We start from the raw sequence: 22,676 nt of genomic DNA on the forward strand, positions 1-22,676 counted from the left end.
CAAAGTCTCAAGCAAGCCATTATATATTTCCCACATCCTTTTACCCCTCCTTCTACCCAGTAGACTACCTTGTACCTTCTCCTCTACCTCAGTGTTGCTCTTTCTCCTCTCCTCATTCTCAGCTAACAACTGAAAGAAATGGAAGCAATAAAAAAAATATCTTCTACAAGCTCCCTCACACACATGCCCACCTACCAGCACCTTTTCTCCCACAACTCAGGGTAAGCTGTCCGTGCTCTGATCTAAGTCCAACTGCTCCTCTTGTGCACTCAATCCCACCCTCTTTAGGCCTTTTAACAGGCATTGTAAGGCATCTTCTTGCTTTGCCCCTTAACTCTCTATCTCTAGTTCTCTGATTTTCATGTCACCTTCCCTGTATTAGATTTTTCCCATTGATACATAAACAGCATTATTATATTTTTAAATGTTCTTCTAACTCTACTTTTCCCTTTACCTGCCATCTCATTTTTTCCTGTCCTGATAACAAAGCTATACAAAAGAGTTGCCTATACTCATCACCTCCAAGTTCTCTTCTTCCTACTTTCTTGAAAGTTCTACACTCAGTGTGTAGCTCCCATTCCTCCACTAAAACCACTAATAAAGATGGCCAACAACCTCCATGTGGCTAAACCAAATAGCAATTTTACTCAGTGGTACTTGAAACAGTTGGTCAACTCTTCTACTACTTTCTTCATTTGGTTTCAGGATATCACACTCTCCTGGTTTTTCTCTTAAGCCTGCACTTGACATTTCCACTTAAAAATCAAATAGGAATCTCATATTTGCCATGAGCTAAAATGAAGTCCTTGATCTTTCCCTATGAAACCTGTTTTTTTCAGCAGTCTCCCTTATTTCAGTCAATGACAACTCCACTCTTCAAGTTAATAACCCAAACCTATGGAGTCACCATTGACTTTTTTCTTGTTCCCACCTCCCACATCCAGATCATCAGAAAACTTTCACTTCTACCTTCAAAATATATTCACAATCTAGCAGGATCTCACTACCTGCCCCCCTACCATCCTGACCCTGTGTCATCACCATACTTTGCTCAGATTTTTGCAAGAGTCCCCTAACTGGGTTCCCTGCTTCTTCCCTTACCCTTCAAAATCTATTCTTCACACACATCCTGAGCAACTTGTTAAAACATATGTCAGAACTTGTCACTACTCTACTGGACAATCTTTCATGGTTCCCTGACTCCCTACTTATAGTAAAGGTCAAGGTCATCACAATCTGTACCTCCTCCTACTCTCTAACCTCATCTCTTGCTACTCTCTCCCTCCTCATTCCCTTCTGTATTAGCTTCCTTGCTGCTATCAAACAAGCCCATGTTGCTGTAGCCTCAGCACCATGCTACTTGCTGTTGCCACTTCTTGGGATGTTCCTCCCTGATATCCACGTTATTCGGTCCCTGGCCTCCTTCAAGACTATACTCAAATCACTTTCTCAGTGACTGGCATCTTATTTATCCAAAATGTGAAGCCCTCTTTTCTGACACTTCCTATCCTACTGTTCTGCTTTATTTTCTTCTTAAGTACTCCTCACCATCTGTCACACTATATAAGTTACTTAATTAATTCTCTCTCTCCCACTAGAATATTTTTGTTCACTGCTGTGTCTCCAGTACCCAGAAGAGCATCTGACTCATAGCAGGCATTTGATAAATATTTGTTGAATGAATGCGGGACCTCTTCCTATTTTCAAATTCAATATATCTAACATTTTGGGAGCATTGAGACCCTGTGCTGAACTTCCTATATAAGATAGGAAGATGAAGAAGCAGCCCAGTGTAGTGGTTCACATCTATAATCCCAGCACACAGAAGGCAGAGGTCAGATGATTTCAAGTTTGAAACCAGCCTGGGCTACATAGCAAGACCTTATCTCAAAAAAAGAAAAATAAAGAAGCGCTTTTTCTGCCATCTGGAACTTACTGCCTACTGACAGAGTTCAATTCTAAAACTATGATCCTAGAGTTACATGGTCTTAGATTAACCTCGTATAATAGTTCACCTCTTTGAGCCTCACTTACCTCACCTGTGAACTGAAGATAACAAAATATATAACTCTTAAAGTTTGTAGATGAGTAAATTAAATGAGAGAATTTTTGCAGTATAGGGTACTTTACAGTACATTCTAAAACTGGTACCATATCAGTCCTTTTCTCCCTCTTTCCCCAGAATATTTTAAACTCATCTCCCTTTTCCCTACTTATAGGTCCTTTATGAGGGCTAACTGCAGAAAAGTGACAGGTCAGCAGGACTAACTCAGGGACAGACTGGCATCTTACTTATTCATGCTGTCATCCATTAACAAACCTGAGCCAACCAACACCTTCTCTGCTGGAGAGTGGGAGTGAATCAACAGAGAGCCTGTGCTCTCATGCACCAGTCACTGGGAAAATGAAGCAAAAGGGAGGTTGCCAGAACAGAGGCAAGAATGAGAATGCACTGGTTCAAAGTACATTCCTGAGGAGAAGCCATGCAGAGAAGATGGCAGAACCAGCAAAGAACTCACTGCCTCACACTCCCACCCCCAACTCTAAAAGCACGGGAACAAAGGCTGGCGGGGGCTGCTAATCAGCCTGTCTGCCCCCAGAGACTGACATGTGGGAGGAGAACAATTTGGTTAGGGCCACCATGGGTGTGAAGGGCCATGGGAGCTTTCAGAAGCAGGTAGCAGTTTGTCTGTTGTGAACATGGGCCGCCCTCGCCTCCATCAGGCTGGCCCTCACTCTTTGTATGCCTGCTACTGCTGCATCCCAGGGGAGCTCTGTCACTCTGTCACTTTGATTTCATTCTCTTACAGCATGCACTTGACTTCTAGTAGGTGTAATGTCATGGCACAGGGTTGGGGAAACAACAAAATTTAATTTCTCTTGAGCTTGATGGCTTCCTGCTGCTAAAATGTCTCAACGAGAAAAGAGCTGGAGAAAGGGGCAGATTGCTAAGAAAGCTAGGGCATGAATAGAAGCTTGCAGAATAGTGGGGCTGCATCTGGCATTATGAATGTGCCTTGGCACATCAGTGTCAAGTGATCCTCTAAAGAAAAGCACAGTGGCAGACAGCTAGAGAGTAGACAAAACCCAGCAGAGCAAAAGAGGCAAGTGGCTTGGTGGTACCATGCCTGGTCTCATTTCTGAACACCAATTCCAGTTCTGCTATGTGCTTTGTGACCCTGGGCAGGTTAGTTATGTTGTCAGAATTTGTTTTATCCAAACAAAATGACACTAGTAGTGGCCCCTCACACTGTTGTGTTGAGAATTAAAGTACCTGATACTTGGGAAGCTCCATGATACGTGGTAAGCTCCTCCCTTCTGGACGTGGGTTAGAGTTAACTTGCTCTCTTGAAACAGGTTAAGCAATAGCAATTGTCCAGCTAGTTGCAGTTGCCCAGCTAGTTGCTGCATTAAATTTGCAGCTGCTGATGGGAAAACAGAGTTCCTTTGATCTGAATGATGAAGGTGACCACGATGTTAGTCCAGAGTTCAGAGAATTGCCAGTGTGCCTTGGTAGTGGTTGTTAACTGGTTTGGGCTTAATACCCAGAACTCCCCACCTGGTTACTTACTACACATTTCTTAAGCAGCTACTCTGCTCTTGGCCTATGCTCGTAAAGGACTTTATTATAAGCCAGATATTACTTTGAGAGGGGTACACAGTCACATTCATTTGCCTGATGATCTTGTAGAAAGAGGGACAAGAAGCACAATGCCAGTACTGAGACCCAAGACAGATATAGTAGCAGACTAGGAGTCAGGCTAGGAATCTGAAGATCTGGCCTCTGGTTTTACTCTGCCTCTTGTAATTCTGGGGCAAATCACTGAATCTCCTGAGCCTCAGTGGCTGAGGAGACACAGTTTCACTAAGGCTTTTCTGATGAATGTTCTGCATTTCCAGGTTTATTCTATACCAGACCATTCTCCAGGATAGGGTATGCCATGGGTTCCAGTATAATTACTTTCTAAGCTCTCATAAAATTATGTCAGTTCTCCTTTGACACTTGACACTGCTGAAGGTTTTTCAGTACCTTTACCTATATATATAACACTGAGTCTCTGGAAGGTATAGACCCAAGCCTAATTTGTTGATATGTTCTCCATGGGTGCCCCATACTGTGCCTGGTACTTAGGAAACTAAGGATAGTGAGATACATAGATGATTGATAGACAGATAGATAGATAATAAACAGATCCCACAATAACTGATGGCAGCCAGGGGACAGGCATAGGCCACACATGAAATGTACCAACTAGGAACCCATCTTCCATTCATACACCTGTCAAGAAACATTGTGATGCGTGGTTTGGGGGATATAAAAGTGAAATAAGACATTCCAAGAGTTGTGGATCTAATGTCACAAATAACTATATATCCATACAGAGAAGCACATACAAGTTTTGCAAAATAGGAGCAAAGGCACAAATTACAGAAATTTGGGTACAGGAGATCCTATCAGGCTTTATGGTGAAGGTAGCATCTGGATTGGGCCTTAAGGCGTGGCTCAAATTTTAATAGGTAGGGAAGGAAGTGGTTCCTGTGGAGTAAAATTCAGAGAGGCTTGGTTAGGAAAGAATGCAGAGACCAATGTGGACAGTGTGCATATCTGCACATAGGGGATAATAAGAAAAAATAGCAACATGGTCTGAGAGCTTGAAGTAATTACAAAACTGTTTGTAGTGGGATCATGGAGAGGTTCTAAATCCAAAAGGTCTCAGAGAGTACATAGGATCATCCATTGGATTGTAGGAACACTACATATTAGGTCTTCTACTTATATTCATTTTTATCTCATCTAATTTGCCTATATTTTATAGTGCCTAGTATGGAGCACAGTAGTGCTCAACCAATCTCAACTCTCTCATGGGCAATTAGAAGCCATGGAAAGTTTTTGAGTAGAGAAGCAATCTTATCAGAGTTGTGCCTTGGGAAATCAACCTGGCAAAATGCATAAGACAGATGGGACAGGAGGACCAACAGATGGTGGGGGTAGGGGGGCAAGGACACCCTGGACGTGTATTACAGTGGCACTGGTAAGCCTGAAACAGAAATTTGATGCTTTGATGATGGCACCAGGGACAATAGACACAGAGAAGGTCTGGATGTAATAGACATTGCAGAGAAACAGTGTACAGAACAAAGGGACAAGAACTAGTCTCAAGTCACTGAGAGTTCAAAGCTGAGACTAGAGTATTTCATTAGCATTTACAGAAATGGCAGAGTCAGGAAGAGGAGCTGGTTTAGGGAGGAAGCTATACAGAAGTTCAGAACTTGAGAACTGTAGCCCAGCATTCATAATTTTCTTTAGAAGAAACTTAAGAAAAGACAGATCTGAGACCAGTCATAGTTTTCCTGAGTCTCACACTGATCTCATTCAGTGATCTTGTGCCTTTGGTTTTTTGGGGTTTTTTTTCACAGCCTTATATTAGACTTTGTTTAACTAAGGTTTCTTTTTGTTAAGTCATTTAGTACAATCTGCTTTCTAGAAATATTTTATTCTGACAGTTTTCTATTTGATGCTAACGAGAAGAGATCAACAGTAAATTTGGAGACTCAGAGCTACAGTTTAAAACAGGATTGTCAATTAAAATAGTGCAAAAAGAACTCTTTGAAATAAGTTAAGGAGCAAGACTATTAGCAAAAATTCCATAAAATCAAAGTAGAGAATGAAGAGAACCAAATAGAACCCTGTAGAAAATAGTTGCAGGCAGAAGAGAGGATGAAATGCTGCAAAGAAACCAAAGATGAGAGAGTTTAAGAGGAGACAATTGAATTTACAATTTCCAAGAAAGCAAGTTCAGAGGTAAAAGGCTGGAACTCATACTGAATGGAATTAAGAAAGTAAGGAGGATAACATGGTCTGTTGGGAGAAATTTGAAGGATAAGGGAAGAAGGATAGGCTAGCTGCTCAAATAGACAGCAATTTCTTTGTAATAGTGGACAAAGAATGCTTAAGCATGCAGGTAGAAAACAAGCAAATGCTGGAAGATGCAGACACAGCAAGGGTGGAAGCCAAGGATCATGGCGGGTGGGTTAGATCTGGAAAGTAGGTACTGGGAAAGTATGTAATGAGAAAAGGGAGAAGGATGCCTAAGGAAGGGTCATTCCCTGTGAGACTGTGAGAACAGAGAGGATCAGAAAGAGTGTGAAACAGAGAGACACAGACTTGGGGACAGAAAAGGGACACAGAGAGATAGGTAGTTGTCATAATGAGTGTGAATCCACCATTTGCTAAGAGGTCCCTTAATCTGGTAAGAGCCTCTGTCCAACTGAATCAGGCTTCTTCTACCCTCAAAGGAGGCCTGTAGGACAGCACAGACTAGTACTAGGCAGAAATTGTTTCGTGAGCTCCTGGTGAGGTAGGAATCATTTAATTGTAGGGCCAAGACTTGGAAATCACACTTGGTTATATACATGTAAATCAGCTCCTGACTCTGGGAAGGCTCGCAGATCTCCCAGAACAGACAAGGGGAGAGCCAAGTAGACTTCCAAAAAGGGATTTTATTCTCATGGCTGTTATTATTCACAAAAGCCAACACAGCAGATCTTGGAGTAGTGCTTCCTCAAATGATTTCCAGGAGCTTCTGTCAATTTGATGAAGATCTGATACCATGAAAGCACAAGCTGGTGATGACTCACAGCAAACTGTTGTTTTTGGTTTTTTTTGTTGTTGTTGTTGTTGAGTGTTTGCTGAGTACAGCAGGCCTTTCTGGCATGGCTGCTTCTAGCCTGGGATCAGAAGCCAGGGAGTAATGGGAGAGACACAGCAGGGAGAGTGTCAAGATGTTGGCATGTCTCTTAGTTGTACCTTCTGTCCTTGGCTTCCTGCTCTTCTCCTGGTGCCTAAAACCTTCACAAGAACATGTTGTAGGAAGCAGCTGCACTACGCACAATCCCCTGTCATCTTGGGATTTATCCTGGGGAGATCAGAATTGTGAAAGATGGAGCCTGTCCTTTTCTCTTCCAGCTCTCTTCTATTTTCTGAGACCAAATACTCAGAAATCACATCCCTCATGGCACAAGAGGAAAATTAAGACACCACAGAAGAACCCTTCTTCCCACCATCTTTTTCACTACATCCTTTTTCTTCTTAACTGGGATTCCAGGGCACTGACCTAGTCCCTGCTCATTATAGCCACATCCAGGGCAAAGGCAAAGCCTTCCCCTTCCAGAGCTCACTCTCCATCACCTCCTTTTTTATGTACACTTAGACCACATCATATCTTGTCACAAAAGCCCCCTCTGTTTCTATGCCCCACTGAGCCGTGATGTGTAATCACAGTGTTTTCTCTGCCTTACATCCCACCCCCTGCTCCTGCACTTGTCACTCTCTACCTTCTCCCTGGCCTTTTCATTCCTGCCCCACCAACCTCTCCACTTCCTCGCTTCCCTCTCCATTACCCTGCCATCTCCCTGTCTCCTTCTCCTCCTCCTTTTTGTCCCTTCACTTCTCTCCACTGACCTTTCTCTTTTTGCTCCTTGCAGCCAATAAGCTACGATGTCTTTAAGCTGTTCATGAGGGCATACCTGGAGATGGACCTTCCTCAGCCACTAAGCACACACCTCTTCCTGGCCTTCAGCCAGAAACCCAAACAGGAGACCCCTGACCTCCCAAAGGAAGGGGCCAGCAGCTATGAGCCAAATAGCCCAGGTATGTGGACTAGATTTCCCCAAGATGGGGGTAAGGATAACCCCTTACCATAGATACAGTCCACATTCCTAGAGGGTTCCCTGGGGATAGTCACGTCTCCATGAGACAGAAATGGGGACTCTTCTTCATAGGCATCCATGTCTGGTGAATCCCTTAATTAAAGGAATAAAGACAGGGACAATCCTGCCGCTCAGGATGGAGGCAAGACAGGGCACAAATTAACATGCGACTGGGGAAGAAAGCTTTCTGCAAAGGTTCTGCTCTGTGGATACAATACACATAGCATGTGTCCAGGCTGGACTATCCAGGGACTATCAGCCACGAACCTCCTGGAGCTTGGGCTGTGAAAAGGAAGACACAGCTGATAGTAATGCTGGGACTCAAACACAACCCAAACGAACCAGGTCACATGGGAAAGCCCCCAACATAGCTAAAGGCATAGACTAGCCTTTAAATCTTCTTTGTGTTCCCTAGATTCTAATCAGAATGCAGATAATGCTACCAAAGCAGATGAGGCCTGTGCCCCTGACACTGGTAAGTCTTTGGAACGTAAGACCTGTGGGAGGAGTAGGGAATACCTTATCCTTGGGGAAGAATGGTAATGCCTGGTTAACAGTTTTGTCTCCATATAGTTGTGGGCTTTTGAGATGACATAAAGGTTCTTGCTTCACAGCAGGTCTGGTCCTGTGACAGCTTGCTAGGTGTTTACCTCTGACAGGTCTTCCTGCCCAGAGTGGAAGAACCTTCTCAGAAGAAGTGTGTGTGTGTGTGTGTGTGTGTGTGTGTGTGTGTGTGTGTGTGTGTGTGTGCTCTCAGGATGACATACAAATGACTCTACCAGCAGATGGCTGGAGACAGTACGGCAGGTGTGTAAGTGTATGCCCCGTTGACTTTCAAATGCATACACCATTTTGAATGAATTGAGGAGTTGCTAATAAGTCAGCAAGAAGAAGACAACTAAAACTGTTTTGAAGATGTTTTCCATGCACCTGTTTATTACATATTCCTTTACCATCACACCACTTCACACATGAGGAGCTGAGGTTTTAGGAGAGTGTATACCACTGGTGACTTGTGGAGATGGGAATTCAATCCAGATTTGTCCAACCTCAAGGCCCCTGCTGTCTTTCCTACACAGAGAGAGGAAGGCAGAGCTTCTCTTGAGGCAGTGGTTTGCTTCCATGTAAAGGTGCTACGTGGTGACCATGACTACACTCTCAGTGGGGCTGCTATTATATCAGCTGTTCATAGGCCCACTCTGGTGCTGTGGCAGATGTGGAATCTTCCCTGGCATATACAAACAGGAAGCCATTTCTCTGGGCTATTGACAGGCCCAGGACCAAAGTCAGGCGCTCCTAAGAAAACAGGAGTAAACAAAGGTTGCCATTTTTTACTTTTGTTCTCATGTCCAATATACACTCTCCACCTAAGTTGGATCAGGCAATAGAGAATATTGATGAAGAATCTGGACTTCAAAGCCAAACTGCCTGGATTTGATTTCCATCTCTAACACTACCTAGCTCCAGAACCATGGGCATGTTCGAACAATGTCTCACCTGTGTCCCTGGTTTCCCATCTGTAAAATCAGACAATAAGAAGTGTCGTTTTGAAGGTTAAGGTAAGTTAGATGTGTAAATCCTTAGAGCAGTTCCTGGTACAAAGTAAATGTGTAGTAATATTAGCAACGATTAGTGAGCCCCCACCAGAAATATGCTCTGATCTTAACTCATCATCTTCTACCAGCCTCTCCTTCAGCTGCACCCTCCATCTCCTGGTGTCAGCTGGGCACCCTGCTCTCATGAGAGGATGGGAGGTCACTCATGGACTCTCTCCAGGTTTCTGTTGAAGTCTTAAATATAAAGACTTGGATTCAGGTCCTGTTTACTGCACATTACCATTTTGTTGAAAAGATTTATAGATGTGTAGAGATGAATGCAACTCCTTGGAGAAAAAAATGCAATTTTACTATATATTTCAAATGTGTATATACATATATATACACATATATATGTATAAATGTGTATATACATATATATATATATATATATATATATATATATATATATATATAATAGATAAGAGGTACTACAACTGAAGGAGAAGGGAATAGTTGTAACAGGAACCTGGGATGAGAGAATTTTTTCATGTGGACTCTAGCTTTTGCTCTAATCTGTTTTCCAGTCCTAGCCAAATGGGAAACTAAGAGGATTATAGAGTTTTCAGTGTTTAACTGAAGAACTGGTGAGACTTAAATCAGTTCACTATTAATAGAAAGCAGAGCATGGTTTGGAAAAGGGAGAGGCCTCTGGACTCTAACCTCAGCAGTTCCAGGCTGTGGAATTAAGTACAGAGAAAGTATTCTCCATGCAATGATGGATACATGTCATTCATTATAGCTCCAGAGAGCAAGGAAGAAGGGCATCGGTGCCTTCTTAATGCTTGGACAATGGCGGCAAGGCAAGGCTACAAAAGTGTTGGCTCACCCAACCTGCCCAACACCCCACCAGCTGTGTTTGGTCCATGGCCCCTTCATAAAATGAATTAAAGGCATAAATAAGTCTTACGTCTCATACAGAATAGAAGAGGCATATTCCGACTTAAATCATTCTCATCGTAGGAAAGAAAGTAGAGAACTAGAAGCTTTGAGATTTTAAATTCCCAGCCAGAAAATTAATGGTGAAGAGCAACTTCCCCAATTTCTTTTTTTTTTAATTTTTATTTTATTCATATGTTTTTTTTTCATTTTTCTTTTATTATTCATATGTGCATACAAGGCTTGGTTCATTTCTCCCCCCTCTCCCCACCCCCTCCCTATTTTATTCATATGTGCATACAATGTTTGGGTCATTTCTCCACCCTTCCCCCACCCCATCCCTTACCCCCCTACCCCTTCCCTCTTCCCCTCTACCCCCTCGCTACACAGCAGAAACTATTTTGCCCTTATCTCTAATTTTGTTGAAGACAGAGTATAAGCAATAATAGGAAGGAACAAGGGGTTTTGCTAGTTGAGATAAGAATAGCTATACAGGGAGTTGACTCACATTAATTTCCTGTGCATGTGTGTTACCTTCTAGGTTAATTTTTTTTATCTAACCTTTTCTCTAGTTCCTGGTCCCCTTCTCCTATTGGCCTCAGTTACTTTAAAGTATCTGCTTTAGTTTCTCTGCGTTGAGGGTAACAAATGCTACCTAGTTTTTTAGGTGTCTTACCTATCCTCATACCTCCCTTGTGTGCTCTCACTTTCTCATGTGATCAAAGTCCAATTCCCTTGTTCTTTTTGCCCTTTATCTAATGTCCACATATGAGGGAGAACATACGATTTTTGGTCTTTTGGGCCAGGCTAACCTCACTCAGAATAATGTTCTCCAATTCCATCCATTTGCCAGCAAATGATAACATTTCGTTCTTCATGGCTGCATAAAATTCCATTGGGTATAAATACCACATTTTCTTGATCCATTCGTTAGTAGTGGGGCATCTTGGCTGTTTCCATAACTTGGCTATTGTGAATAGTGCTGCAATAAACATGGGTGTGCAGGTGCCTCTGGAGTAACCTGTGTCACAGTCTTTTGGATATATCCCCAAGAGTGGTATTGCTGGATCAAATGGAAGATCAACGTTTAGCTTTTGAAGTAGCCTCCAAATTTTTTTCCAGAGTGGTTGTACTAGTTTACATTCCCACCAACAGTATAAGAGGGTTCCTTTTTCCCCACATCCTCGCCAACACCTGTTGTTAGTGGTGTTGCTAATGATGGCTATTCTAACAGGGGTGAGGTTGAATCTTAGTTTGGTTTTAATTTGCATTTCCTTTATTGCTAGAGATGGTGAGCATTTTTTCATGTGTTTTTTGGCCATTTGAATTTCTTCTTTTGAGAAAGTTCTGTTTAGTTCACTTGCCCATTTCTTTATTGGTTCATTAATTTTGGGCGAATTTAGTTTTTTAAGTTCCCTATATATTCTGGTCTTTAGTCCTTTGTCTGATGTGTAGCTGGAAAATATTTTCCCCCACTCTGTAGGTGTTCTCTTCAGTTTAGAGACCATTTCTTTTGTTGAACAGAAGCTTTTTAGTTTTATGAAGTCCCATTTATCTATGCTGTCTCTTGTTGCTGTGCTGCTGGGGTTCCATTGAGAAAGTTCTTACCTATACCTACTAATTCCAGAGTATTTCCTACTCTTTCCTGTATCAACTTTAGAGTTTGGGGTCTGATATTAAGATCCTTGATCCAGTTTGAGTTAATATTGGTATAGGGTGATATACATGGATCTAGTTTCAGATTTTTGCAGACTGTTAACCAGTTTTCCCAGCAGTTTTTGTTGAAGAGGCTATCTTTTCTCCATCATATATTTTTAGCACCTTTGTCAAAGACAAGTTGGTTATAGTTGTGTGGCTTCATATCTGGGTCCTCTATTCTGTTCCACTGGTCTTCATGTCTGTTTTTGTGCCAGTACCATGCTGTTTTTATTGTTATATATTTGCTGAGGCTTGCTTTGTGCCCTAGGATATGATCTATTTTGGAGAAAATAGACTCATGGGCTGCTGAGAAGAATGTATATTGTGTAGAAGTTGGATGAAAAGTTCTGTAGACATCAAGTAGGTCCATTTGATCTATGGTATATTTTATATCTAGGATTTCTTTATTGATTTTTTTGTTTGGATGACCTATCTATTGATGATAATGGGGTGTTAAAGTCTCCCATGACCATGTGTTGAAGTTAATATATGCTTTTAGGTCCTTTAGGGTATATTTGATGAAATTAGATGCATTTACATTGGGTGCATATAGGTTGATAATTGTTATTTCCTTTTGGTCTATTTCCCCTTTTATTTTCATGGAATGTCCTTCTTTATCGTGTTTGATCAATGTACGTTTGAAGTCTGTTTTGTCAGAGATAAGTATTGCTACTCCAGCCTGTTTTCAGGGGCCATTGTCTTGGTAAATCTTCTTCCAGCCTTTCATCCTAACCCTATGCTTATTTCTGTCAGTGAGATGGGTCTCTTGTAAGCAACAAATTGTTGGATTTTCCTTTTTAATCCTGTTCGTCAAATGGTACCTTTTGATGGGGGAATTTAGTCCATTAACATGAAGTGTTAGTACTGATAGGTATGTAGTGATTCCTGTCATTTAGTTGCCTTAGTTGTTTGAAGGTTTGATTGTGTGTACCTAAGTTGAGGTTACTCTCTACTTTCTTGCTTTTTCTTTTCCTGTAGTTTGGTGCTGCCTGCCCTTTCATGGTTATGTTGGGTTTCACTTTCTGTGTGCAGAATCCCTTGAAGAATCTTTTGTAGTGGTGGCTTTGTGGTCACATGTTGTTTTAGTTCCTGCTTATCACGGAAGACTTTTATTGCTCCATCTATTTTGAATGACAGTTTTGGTGGGTAGAGTATCCTAGGGTTGAAGTTATTTTCATTCAGTGCCCAAAAGATCTCACCCCATGCTCTTCTTGCTTTTAGTGTTTCTGTTGAGAAGTCTGCTATGATTTTGATGGGTTTATCTTTGTATGTTATTTGTTTTTTCTCTCTTACAGCCTTCAATATTCTTTCTCAGATCTCTGCGTTTGTTGTTTTAATGATAATATGCCGTGGGGTAGATATATTTTGATCTGGTCTGTTTGGTGTTCTGGAGGCCTCTTGCACCTGTATAGCAATAGATTTCTCTAGATTTGGGAAATTTTCTGTTATTATTTTGTTGAATATATTATGCATTCCCTTTGCTTGCACCTCTTCTCCTTCTTCAATGACCATGATTCTCAAGTTTGGTCTTTTGATGGAATCAGTGAGTTCTTGCATTTTCTTTTCACAGGTCTTGAGTTGTTAAATAGTTCTTTGGTTTTTCCTTTAATTACCATTTCATCTTTGAGGTCTGAGATTCTGTCTTCTGTTTTTTCTGTTCTGCTGGATTGGCCTTCCGTTTTGTTTTGCAATTCTGTTTCGTCCTTTTTTCTGAGGTTTTCTATATCTTGAGTCTCTTCCTCTTTAATGTTGTCTGTTTTCGTCCTGAGTTCATTTATCTCTTTATTAATCATGTTCTTTGTTTCACTTTGGTGTTTATACAGTGCTTCTATGGTTTCTTTTGTTTCTTCTTGTGCTTTTTCAAATTCTCTATTTTTGTTGTCTTGGAATTTCTTGAGTGTCTCCTATACATTTTGTTTGACCATATCCAGTATCATCTCTATAAAATTCTGATTGATTACCTGTAGTATTTCTTGTTTTAAATTATTCTTGTGGGCTTCATTGGGTTCTTCAGCATAGTTTATCTTCATTTTATTGGAGTCTGGATCTGAGTATCTGTTTTCTTCATTTCCCTCTGGTTCCTGTACTAATTTTTTACTGTGGGGAAACCAGTTTCCCTGTTTTTTTCTGTCTTCCCGTCATTGCCCTTGGTGTTGTTATTGTCCCTGTACTGTGTGCAATCAAGTATTTTCTAGCTTGTAATAATAACAATGGTGATATTTAGAATGGAAGGGTGAGAGGAGAGGGAAAGCAAAGAAGTTAAAGAAAGAGGGAAAAACAAGTGAACAAACAAAAAAAAACCAAAGCAAACAAGCAAACAAACAAAAGTTTCAAAGATATAAACAAGGAGAAATAGTGTACTAATCAACAGTAAGCTGAACAGGCATTAGAGAGACAGAGAGGATTGAGAAAAATAAAAAATAAATAAATAAATAAATAAAAAATAAATAAATCTCCAAGTTCAAATGCTATAAAGTTTCAGTCTTAATAATTTTGGTGTTAGTCCCTCATCCTGCAATCCTGAAGATGGTGACTCAGAAGTAGTTCTGTCATTGTCTCATCAAAGGGGAAAAAATACCAATTCAAAACAAAACAAAACAAAAAACACCACAAAGTGTCCCAAGTTCAAATGCAATACAGTTTCAGTAAGTTTTTCAGCATGCAGGTATAGTTTGGTTGTTGTTTCATCAAAGGTAGGGAGGAAAAAAAAAAAGAGTCTGGAAACAGTTCTGTGAATGGCTATCTGAGGCTCTGGCTCACCTGCCTGCTGCTGTCAGCCTGCTGTTGCTGGAGGCTTTATTTATGCAGCTCTCTGGGGTGAGGTTAACACTCACCTGGCCCCGCAGGCTTTGTTTACTCAGAGTTCTGTGCAACTGCCACTGCTACAAGCTTTCCCCTTTCCAAGCACACTGGGGAAGGTGACACTGCACCCACTTTCTCAGGCCAGCGTGTTTATTTACAGTTCATGTGGGAAGTGGGTCTTCCCCCCTCTCCTGTGGAGTTGTCCTCCCACTGCCATTTTTACAAGCTTTCCCGCTTTGCTGGGCTTGTGCCGCCGCTCCTGCCTTCTCCAGCCAGCTTGTTGTGAGGGATTTCCCCTCCCCCACTTTTGGCGCTCAGGGCGCCCTGCCCTCTTTGCTGCATGTCTTTTTTGTTGTTATTGCTTATTATTCAGGTTTTTTTTCTCTTTTTTCCCTGGGTGGGGGTTGGTCTGTCCAGGGGGCTGTGCTGATCTGGCCCAGGGTTGTCTGTGGGAGTACCGTGTACCGCTTAGCTCACCTTGTGGTCTGCATCTTCCCAAGCCGTCTGGGTGCTGCCATCTGGCAGCAGCACGGGAGCCCTCCTGGTTTCTCCGTTTAATGTGAAGTGAGACTGTTACACACAGGCTGGAGGTGTGGAGGGGTCAAAGTTTTGCCTCTTCTCGGTGGTTTTTCCTATAAGGTGTATCTCCAGCATCTCTCCAAGATTTCACTTTAGGAGGCATGCTTTCTGCTTCCTCCCTCTAGCCGCCATCTTGGAATCCCCACATTTCTTTACCCAGAGACTATCTTAGCCCAAGTATCTGGAACCTTAGAGGGAGTTGTTAAATCTCATTCCTTGAAGTTCCCAATTGTCTGTGTAGAGTTTATTGTGTTGGCTGGAGAATCTAAAGTATTAAGGACAAACTTATTGAGAATAAGTCATTATGTGATGTTTCAGAAAAGATGATTGAGGCAGGCACAGTGGGTCATGCCAATAATCCTAGCTACTCAGGAGGCAGAGAAAGAAGGATCACAGCACAAGGTTAGTCTAGGAGAAAGTTAGAAAAGCCCTGTCTCAAAAACAAACTGGGTATGGTAGTACATGCCTGTAATTCCAGCTACTTGGAGACAAAGCTAGAAGGATCACAGTCCCAGTCTGGCATGGACAAAAGCACAAGACCCTACCTGAAAAGAAAACCAGAAAAGCAAACAGGACTGGTGAGGTGGCTCAAGTGGTAGAGCACTTACCTAGCAAGCATGAGTCCCCTAAATTCAATCCCTGGTGGTGGGAAGAAAGGGAGGGAGGAAGGGAGGGAAAGAGGGAGAGAGGGAGGGAGACTGATCGGGAACAGTAATGAAAGTTGGATGACTTATTGGACCACACTTATTTGCAATAACTATATCATTCTGAATGTAAAAGAGAAATTTCCAGAGATTCCCTCCTGGAGAAGTGATTATTGATTCACCATTTTCCTTACTTATGGGAAAAAATCAGTCCCCTATGATCAAATCATGAAGGGGAAATTATCTGATTCTTGTCCCAGGGAGCTATACTTTTATCTTTTTTTGAAACTTGAGATTTAAAGGAGAAAAATATTTTTCCTGATAGCCCCCTTTCAATGGATGTCTTAATTAGATGTCCCTGTTCACCAAAAATAAGAATTAGGACCAGGCAGATGGTGCACAGAGAGCCTCTGCCAGCAAGGAAGGGCCAAATCCTGGAACCACCTGAGATCAAGCCATCTGTCAAAAATCCCAGCCTTTCCTGTTGCCCAAGCAGATGCCAAGAAAGGAAGCTAGATTCTTATTTGATAAGGCCTGTCTGCACCTACCAGATCAGTCTCCAAGCTCAGATCTAGAACAGCCCAGTTCAAGTTACTCATTCCCAAAGCTAGTGGGCGTGTGCTGTATCCATAAGGGAGTAGATAGGGTCCCTCACAGAATCCAGACATGGGCTTGGGGCACCCAAGCAGTCTATCATTGCCACCATGTCATCTCAAGAAGACCCAGGACTAAATGGGGTGAAAAGGAAGAATGAGGGACGGTGATGTGGCTCAATGGTGGAGCATTCACCTAGCATCTGCAAGGCCCTGGGCTTGATCCTAGCATAGAAAGGAAGGAGGGATGAAGGAAGAAAGGGAAGGAGGGAGGAAGGAGGGAGGGAGGGAGGAAGGAGGGAGGGAAGGAAGGACATTAAGCATCCTTGTTTTTACTGTTTCCTAAACTGTTGAAATCTTTACTATTGAAAGTTTTACTGTTTCCTAAACTACTATTCTGCAACCCAGAATAGTAGAATCACAAGGAGAGTTTCCATTTAAAAATCTTCCCTAACTATGAAAGTAATATACTCACATTGTAAAAAATTTGAAGAGTATCAAAAATAATAAATAAATAACAAAGATCAGTGGTTGTCAGGGGCATGGGGGTGGAAGGATGAATAGGCAAAACACAGGAATTTTAGAGCTGTGAAATTACTCTGTATGACATTACAATGATTGATGCATGCCATTCGTCACACATTTTCCAAAAACCATAGAATATGTAACACCAAGAGTGAACTCTAATGCAGACTATGGGCCCTGGGTGATAACTATGTGTCAGTGTAGACTTATCAATTGCAACAAATGAATACTGTAGCAGGGGAAGGTGATACAGTAGGAGATCTGCATACAGGGTCCAGAGGTTAGAGGAAAATCTCTGCAGCGTCCCTCATGAACCTAAAACTGCATCTAAAAACTGAAGTCTTAAATCGTATGTTCTCCTTCATGTGCGGACATTAGATCAAGGGCAAAAACAACAAGGGGATTGGACTTTGATCACATGAGAAAGTGAGAGCACACAAGGGAGGGGTGAGGATAGGTAAGACACCTAAAAAACTAGATAGCATTTGTTGCCCTCAACGCAGAGAAACTAAAGCAGATTCTTTAAAGCAACTGAGGCCAATAAGAGAAGGGGACCAGGAACTAGAGAAAAGGTTAGATCAGGAAGAATTAACCTAGAAGGTAACACACATGCACAGGAAATCAATGTGAGTCAACTCCCTGTATAGCTATCCTTATCTCAACTAGCAAAAACCCTTGTTCCTTCCTATTATTGCTTATACTCTGTCTTCAACAAAATTAGAAATAAGGGCAAAATAGTTTCTGCCAGGTGTCAAGGGGGTGGGGGGGAAAGGAAGGGGGTGGGGGGCGGTAAGGGAGAGGGTGGGGGAAGGGGGGAGAAATGACCCAAACATTGCATGCAAATATGAATTAAAATAAATAAATAAATAAATAACTGAAGTCTTTTAAAAACAAAATTACCCATAATCCACCAGTGCAATTGAGTGTTGGGGGAGGTGTGTGCACGCACCCACATGGGTAATCACCTTATAGGGTTTTTTTCTCATAAATTTTTACAGAATTGGGATCTGACTGTATATATACATGATGTTTGGATCCTGTTTGGGTTTTTACTTAACATTATATTCACAAAAAATTCTGTCATTCAAGACTTGAGGTAAACATCAGTTTTACTATATTTTTAACAGACCAGAAAAGTGAGATTGGACATGGGGAGTAAGCCCACCTGGGCAAGATCACACACTATTTAGCACACACTCAGTGCTAGAGCCCCAGTCTTCTGGGATGCCACACTGCCCAACCAGAAGACAATATAGACACTAAGGGAGAAGTAGAAGAAAACAGACTTTCCCAGCAAGCCTCAGAGAAAGGGCTAGTAACATGGCACCAAGAGAGAACTCTGTTATCTAGAAAATGGAACTAACCTTTTATTACTTACTGGTGGTACCAAAGGGATGTACTCAGATGGCTAGAAGTTGGGGGTATTTTGTGTAAGGTAGCACAATGAGGAAGGACACCAATGGGATAATGGCAGTGTCACTCAGTCTTCCTGGACCCCAGCACCTCCATATAGGACTGAACAGTAAACCTCAGTGGAAACTAGAACAATGGCTCAAGATCCAACTGCAGCTCTAGTGGTTCAAGGAGCTTCAGAAAAGACTGTAATTTGTAATCATGTTCTAAAAATAGCTCTGTTGAGCTGTAATTAACACAAAAGCAATTGATCATGTTTCAGGTGCACAGTTAGTAAGTTCAGGGGTCAGGGATATGACTCAGTGGTAGAGCACTAGTCTTGCATGTGAGCAATGCTGGGTTTGATTCCCTGGCACTGAAAGAATTAAAAAGCTCTGACCTATGTGTACACCTGTCAAACCAATAGAACAATCAGTATCTTGAACATACCATCATCTCCAAAACTTTTTGTTCTTTTGTTGGTGCTACAGGGTTTGAACTCGGGACCTCATTAGGCAGACATTCTACTTCTTGAGTCATTCCCCCATCCCTTTTTTAGTTTAGATATTTTAGGAAGGGTCTTGTTTTTGCCTGGTGCTAGCTTTGGACCTCACAGGCACACTCCACCATGCCCAGATTACTGATTGAGATTGGATCTCACTAATTTTTTCCCAAATTGGCCTCAAACTGTAATCCTTCCAATCTCCACCTCCAAAGTATATGGGATTACAGGCATGAGCTACCCTGCTGACCCCAAAATTTTCTTTGTAATCCTTCTTCCTTCTAGCCCCCATCCCAATATAGGCCTGGTCCACTTTCTACAACTATGTATTGGATTGAATCATCTGGAATTTATGTAAACAGAATTATATAGTATTTCCTTTTTTGGTCTGCCTTCTTTCACTCAGCATAGTAATTTTGAGATTTATCTATGTTGTATGTATTAATAGCTCATATTTTAGTTGCTGCTTCGTATTCTAACACATATATTCCACAATTTGTTTATCTATTCACCTACTGGTGGACATTTGGTTTGTTTCCAGTTTAAGAGTTATTGCAAATAAAATTGTTGTAAATATTCTTGTATAAGTCTTTGTAGGGGCAACTTTCATTTCTCTTGGGTAATCACCAAGGAGTAGAATAACCGGGTATAATATGGTAAGCACTGTATACATTTAACTTTATAAGAAACCACCAAACTCTTTTCCGAAGCAGCTAAGCCATTTTACACAGTTAGCAGTAGTGTGAGCTTCCTTTTGCTCCATATCCTGATGGACACTGATAGTCTTTCCACTTTTAGTCACTCTAGATCTTGTGTAGTGGTATCCCACTGTGGTTTCAGTTTGCATTTTCACAATGACAAATGGTTCTGAGCATCTTTTCATGGACCCAATTGCCATCTGTAGATCTTCTTTAGTAAAGTACCTAAATCCTTTGCTTGTTTTTAAATTGGGTTGTTTGCCTTCTCATTGAGTCTTTAGAGTTCTTTATATATATGATGGATTCAAGTCCTTTACCAGTATGTGACTTGCAAATATAGTCTCCCTGTCTATGGATATTCTCTAGTAGTGATTTTTGAAGAACAAAATTCCTGAATTTTTATGAAGTGCAATTCATTATTTTTTTCTTTTATAGATTGAGCTTTTGATGCCACATCTTAAAATCTTTGCCTTAAGATCAACAAGAATGGATATCTTACATATTGGGTCTCTCAATCATTGAACCTAGTGTAACTTTCTATAGGTCTCATTTAATTTCTTTTTGTACTTTATACAGTTCAATTTGCTAAAATTATTTTAAGAACTTTTAAGATTCCACCTCACCTTTGTTAGAATAGCTATCATCAAAACACCACCAACAACAGGTGTTGGTGAAGATGTGGGGAAAAAGGAACCCTCATACACTGCTGGTGGGAATGCAAGCTAGTGCAACCACTCTGGAAAACAATATGCATTCCAGAACCCTTTAATCCTGATTCTTTTCCCAGCCTCAAGAAGTTTCCTCAGGTGGGAGTGCTGATCACCACTCAGCTTGATAACTAAGATCAAGTCTCTGATGATTATACAAAAGGAGCCTTCTACATATCTCTAGCGTTCTCTCTGTGTGGGCTCTTCTCTATGACATCTAGCCATCTTGTGCTCCTCAGATTCCCAGCTCCATCTCAACTCAAAGAGACTGTGAAGATCTGCCTGGGTTCCCCTCCCAGCCCTACAGCCTAGAAACTCTTTCAAAACAGTAAAAGGTGGCAGTTATAGGGGTCACCTCATTTGTTTCCTATCTTCTCAGGGACCACTGCTTAGTGCTACTGACATTTAATATTTTATGAACCATTGTTTCATATCTTCTGTCATCCACTTCTAGATGTTTCAGGTGGGAGGGAAAATCTGGTCCCTGTTACTCCATGTTTGTCAAAATGGAAGTCATTGATAGTGTCTTAATAGATGAATAATCTGAGGATATAGCACGAACTTGGGTGTAAAGAACTACTCAGTACAAAGGACGTCTCTCATTTGTCTTCTACATTATTTTAGGTTTTCACATAACTTTTCCTTCACTGGTGATTTTAATATTTTGGTTGTGTAAGTAATTTTATTATAATCCTCCCGTATCCCTGTTTTTTCTCATCCAATTGTATTTTTATCTCTACTTGATATCCCTGAGGCTTTCTTCTCTTCTTTAATAGCAGGTATTTCTTCTTGCAGCCTACTAAGGGTTTGGTCTAGTAGCAAATTACTTTCAAAGATCTGGTTGTCTGAGCCTTCAGGATGGAGCTTCCTTTCCTTATTTTGCAGCTGTCTGTTCCTGGGGCCCTTTGTACCACACAGTGTGTCCATGACCTTTGGTCTGCCCTTCTGTCTATCTGGATGATGGTAACTCCCTTCAGACTCACAGCCTAACCCCCAGAATCAGGCAGGTTTTCATTTAGCACCTCTGCTTCCCTGAGGGCCAGCTCCCATTGCTGGCTGTTTGGTCCTCTGAATAAGGCATATATGGGTAACATTGCCTTCTGCCGTAGCCATTACTGTCACAGCTGTCTCGGCCTCTGTCTGTGTCATCAGTACTTTGTTACTTAGTGGTACTGAAATACTTACATTTGATTTTCCACTGTTTCTTCTGTTTTTCTCATCAGGTGTTTTCTGTGAGTTGTAGACTCCTAATGGATATGAAGAATCATTTCTGATGGGTATGAAGCTAGAAAGGATAAAGGAAGAGTGAGCACTCAAAGTACCCAAAAAATTAGAATTCACATAGCAAAATATAGTTGCTTCTATAGGGTTTCTTGTTAATAATAGACTTTATAATTCTGAACTACAGGACAGGGTGTGGAAGAAACAAAGAATTTCATTATCTTTGTGGTACAATAAGTCACATTCTACGTTTTCTTAGTCCAATTGACTAGCTTGGTTGCAGTTAGTTAAAGTTCCTAGTTTCTGGAAATTGGTTGGTTGTCAATCCCAGGTTTTTCTTTTGAATAGTCACCTTTTTATTTGTCTTCAAATGTAGTTGAGAAGGAAACTGTGAGAGTATATATTGGCTAAATCTGAGCCAAATTTACTTCTACAAGTTGGGAATGTCCAAAAATGTAGGGTAAATGACATTTATCTGTCAACTTCTGATATTACCAAGAATCACTATCATCTTTTCCTAAAAACTCACAGAGAATACATGAATTTCCTACAAGGAAATAAACTCTTAAAAGGGTCAGAATGAGGTCAATTCAGAGAATATAACCTCTACAAATTGGATTTCACAATATTATAATACATAATAGCTACAGAACTCAAGTTTTTGAAGACACCAATATAAAAATCTTGCCTCTCATGAAGAGGCAAAGAGGGGTTAGTGTTTATTAAACATGAAGTGTCCTTGGATGTCCTACTTTTCCTACCACAGAAGCAAAGATGGCCAAGAAGCAAGTACCAGCTAAAGACCAAATGGCTGCAGCCTGCCTGGGAGAACCTGATGCACAATCATCAAGCTCAGAATCCCCCATAGTGTATCTGAAGGATGTTGTTTGTTACCTGTCCCTGCTGGAGACCGGGAGACCTCAGGATAAGCTAGAGTGTAAGTGCTTGCCCTGTCTCGGGCTTCAGTTTTTACCTAGAGGAGGATCGGGGTTCCTGTCGCTCATCTCTTAACACACTGGAGATTGATCAGTGACCATGAGTACAGGTTCTGCCTCATTGCAGGAAGTTTCTTTGCCCTGTCACCAGCACCAATATGAACATTTCCTATAATCCACCCTAGGACACAGTACC

The 22,676-nt window shown here is 41.3% G+C and overlaps 1 protein-coding gene across 5 annotated transcripts in view; it reads left to right on the forward strand.

Moving 5' to 3' along the window:
- The window catches only part of Dgkg (diacylglycerol kinase gamma), a 199,943-nt gene that overhangs the window by 45,798 nt on the left and 131,469 nt on the right, over nucleotides 1-22,676 (forward strand). For all 5 annotated transcript variants that reach the window (XR_012447999.1, XR_012448000.1, XR_012448001.1 and 2 more), the window contains exons 4-6: nucleotides 7,486-7,651; nucleotides 8,126-8,185; nucleotides 22,312-22,482. Coding sequence is in view for 1 of the 5 variants with exons in the window: in XM_074073594.1 (XP_073929695.1) it covers nucleotides 7,486-7,651; nucleotides 8,126-8,185; nucleotides 22,312-22,482 (397 nt within the window). In the remaining 4 variants the exon portion in view is untranslated. The remainder of the gene's footprint in view (nucleotides 1-7,485; nucleotides 7,652-8,125; nucleotides 8,186-22,311; nucleotides 22,483-22,676) is intronic.

The sequence above is a fragment of the Castor canadensis genome, chromosome 5, assembly GCF_047511655.1.
Source record: "Castor canadensis chromosome 5, mCasCan1.hap1v2, whole genome shotgun sequence".
Classification (NCBI taxonomy): Eukaryota; Metazoa; Chordata; class Mammalia; order Rodentia; family Castoridae; genus Castor; species Castor canadensis.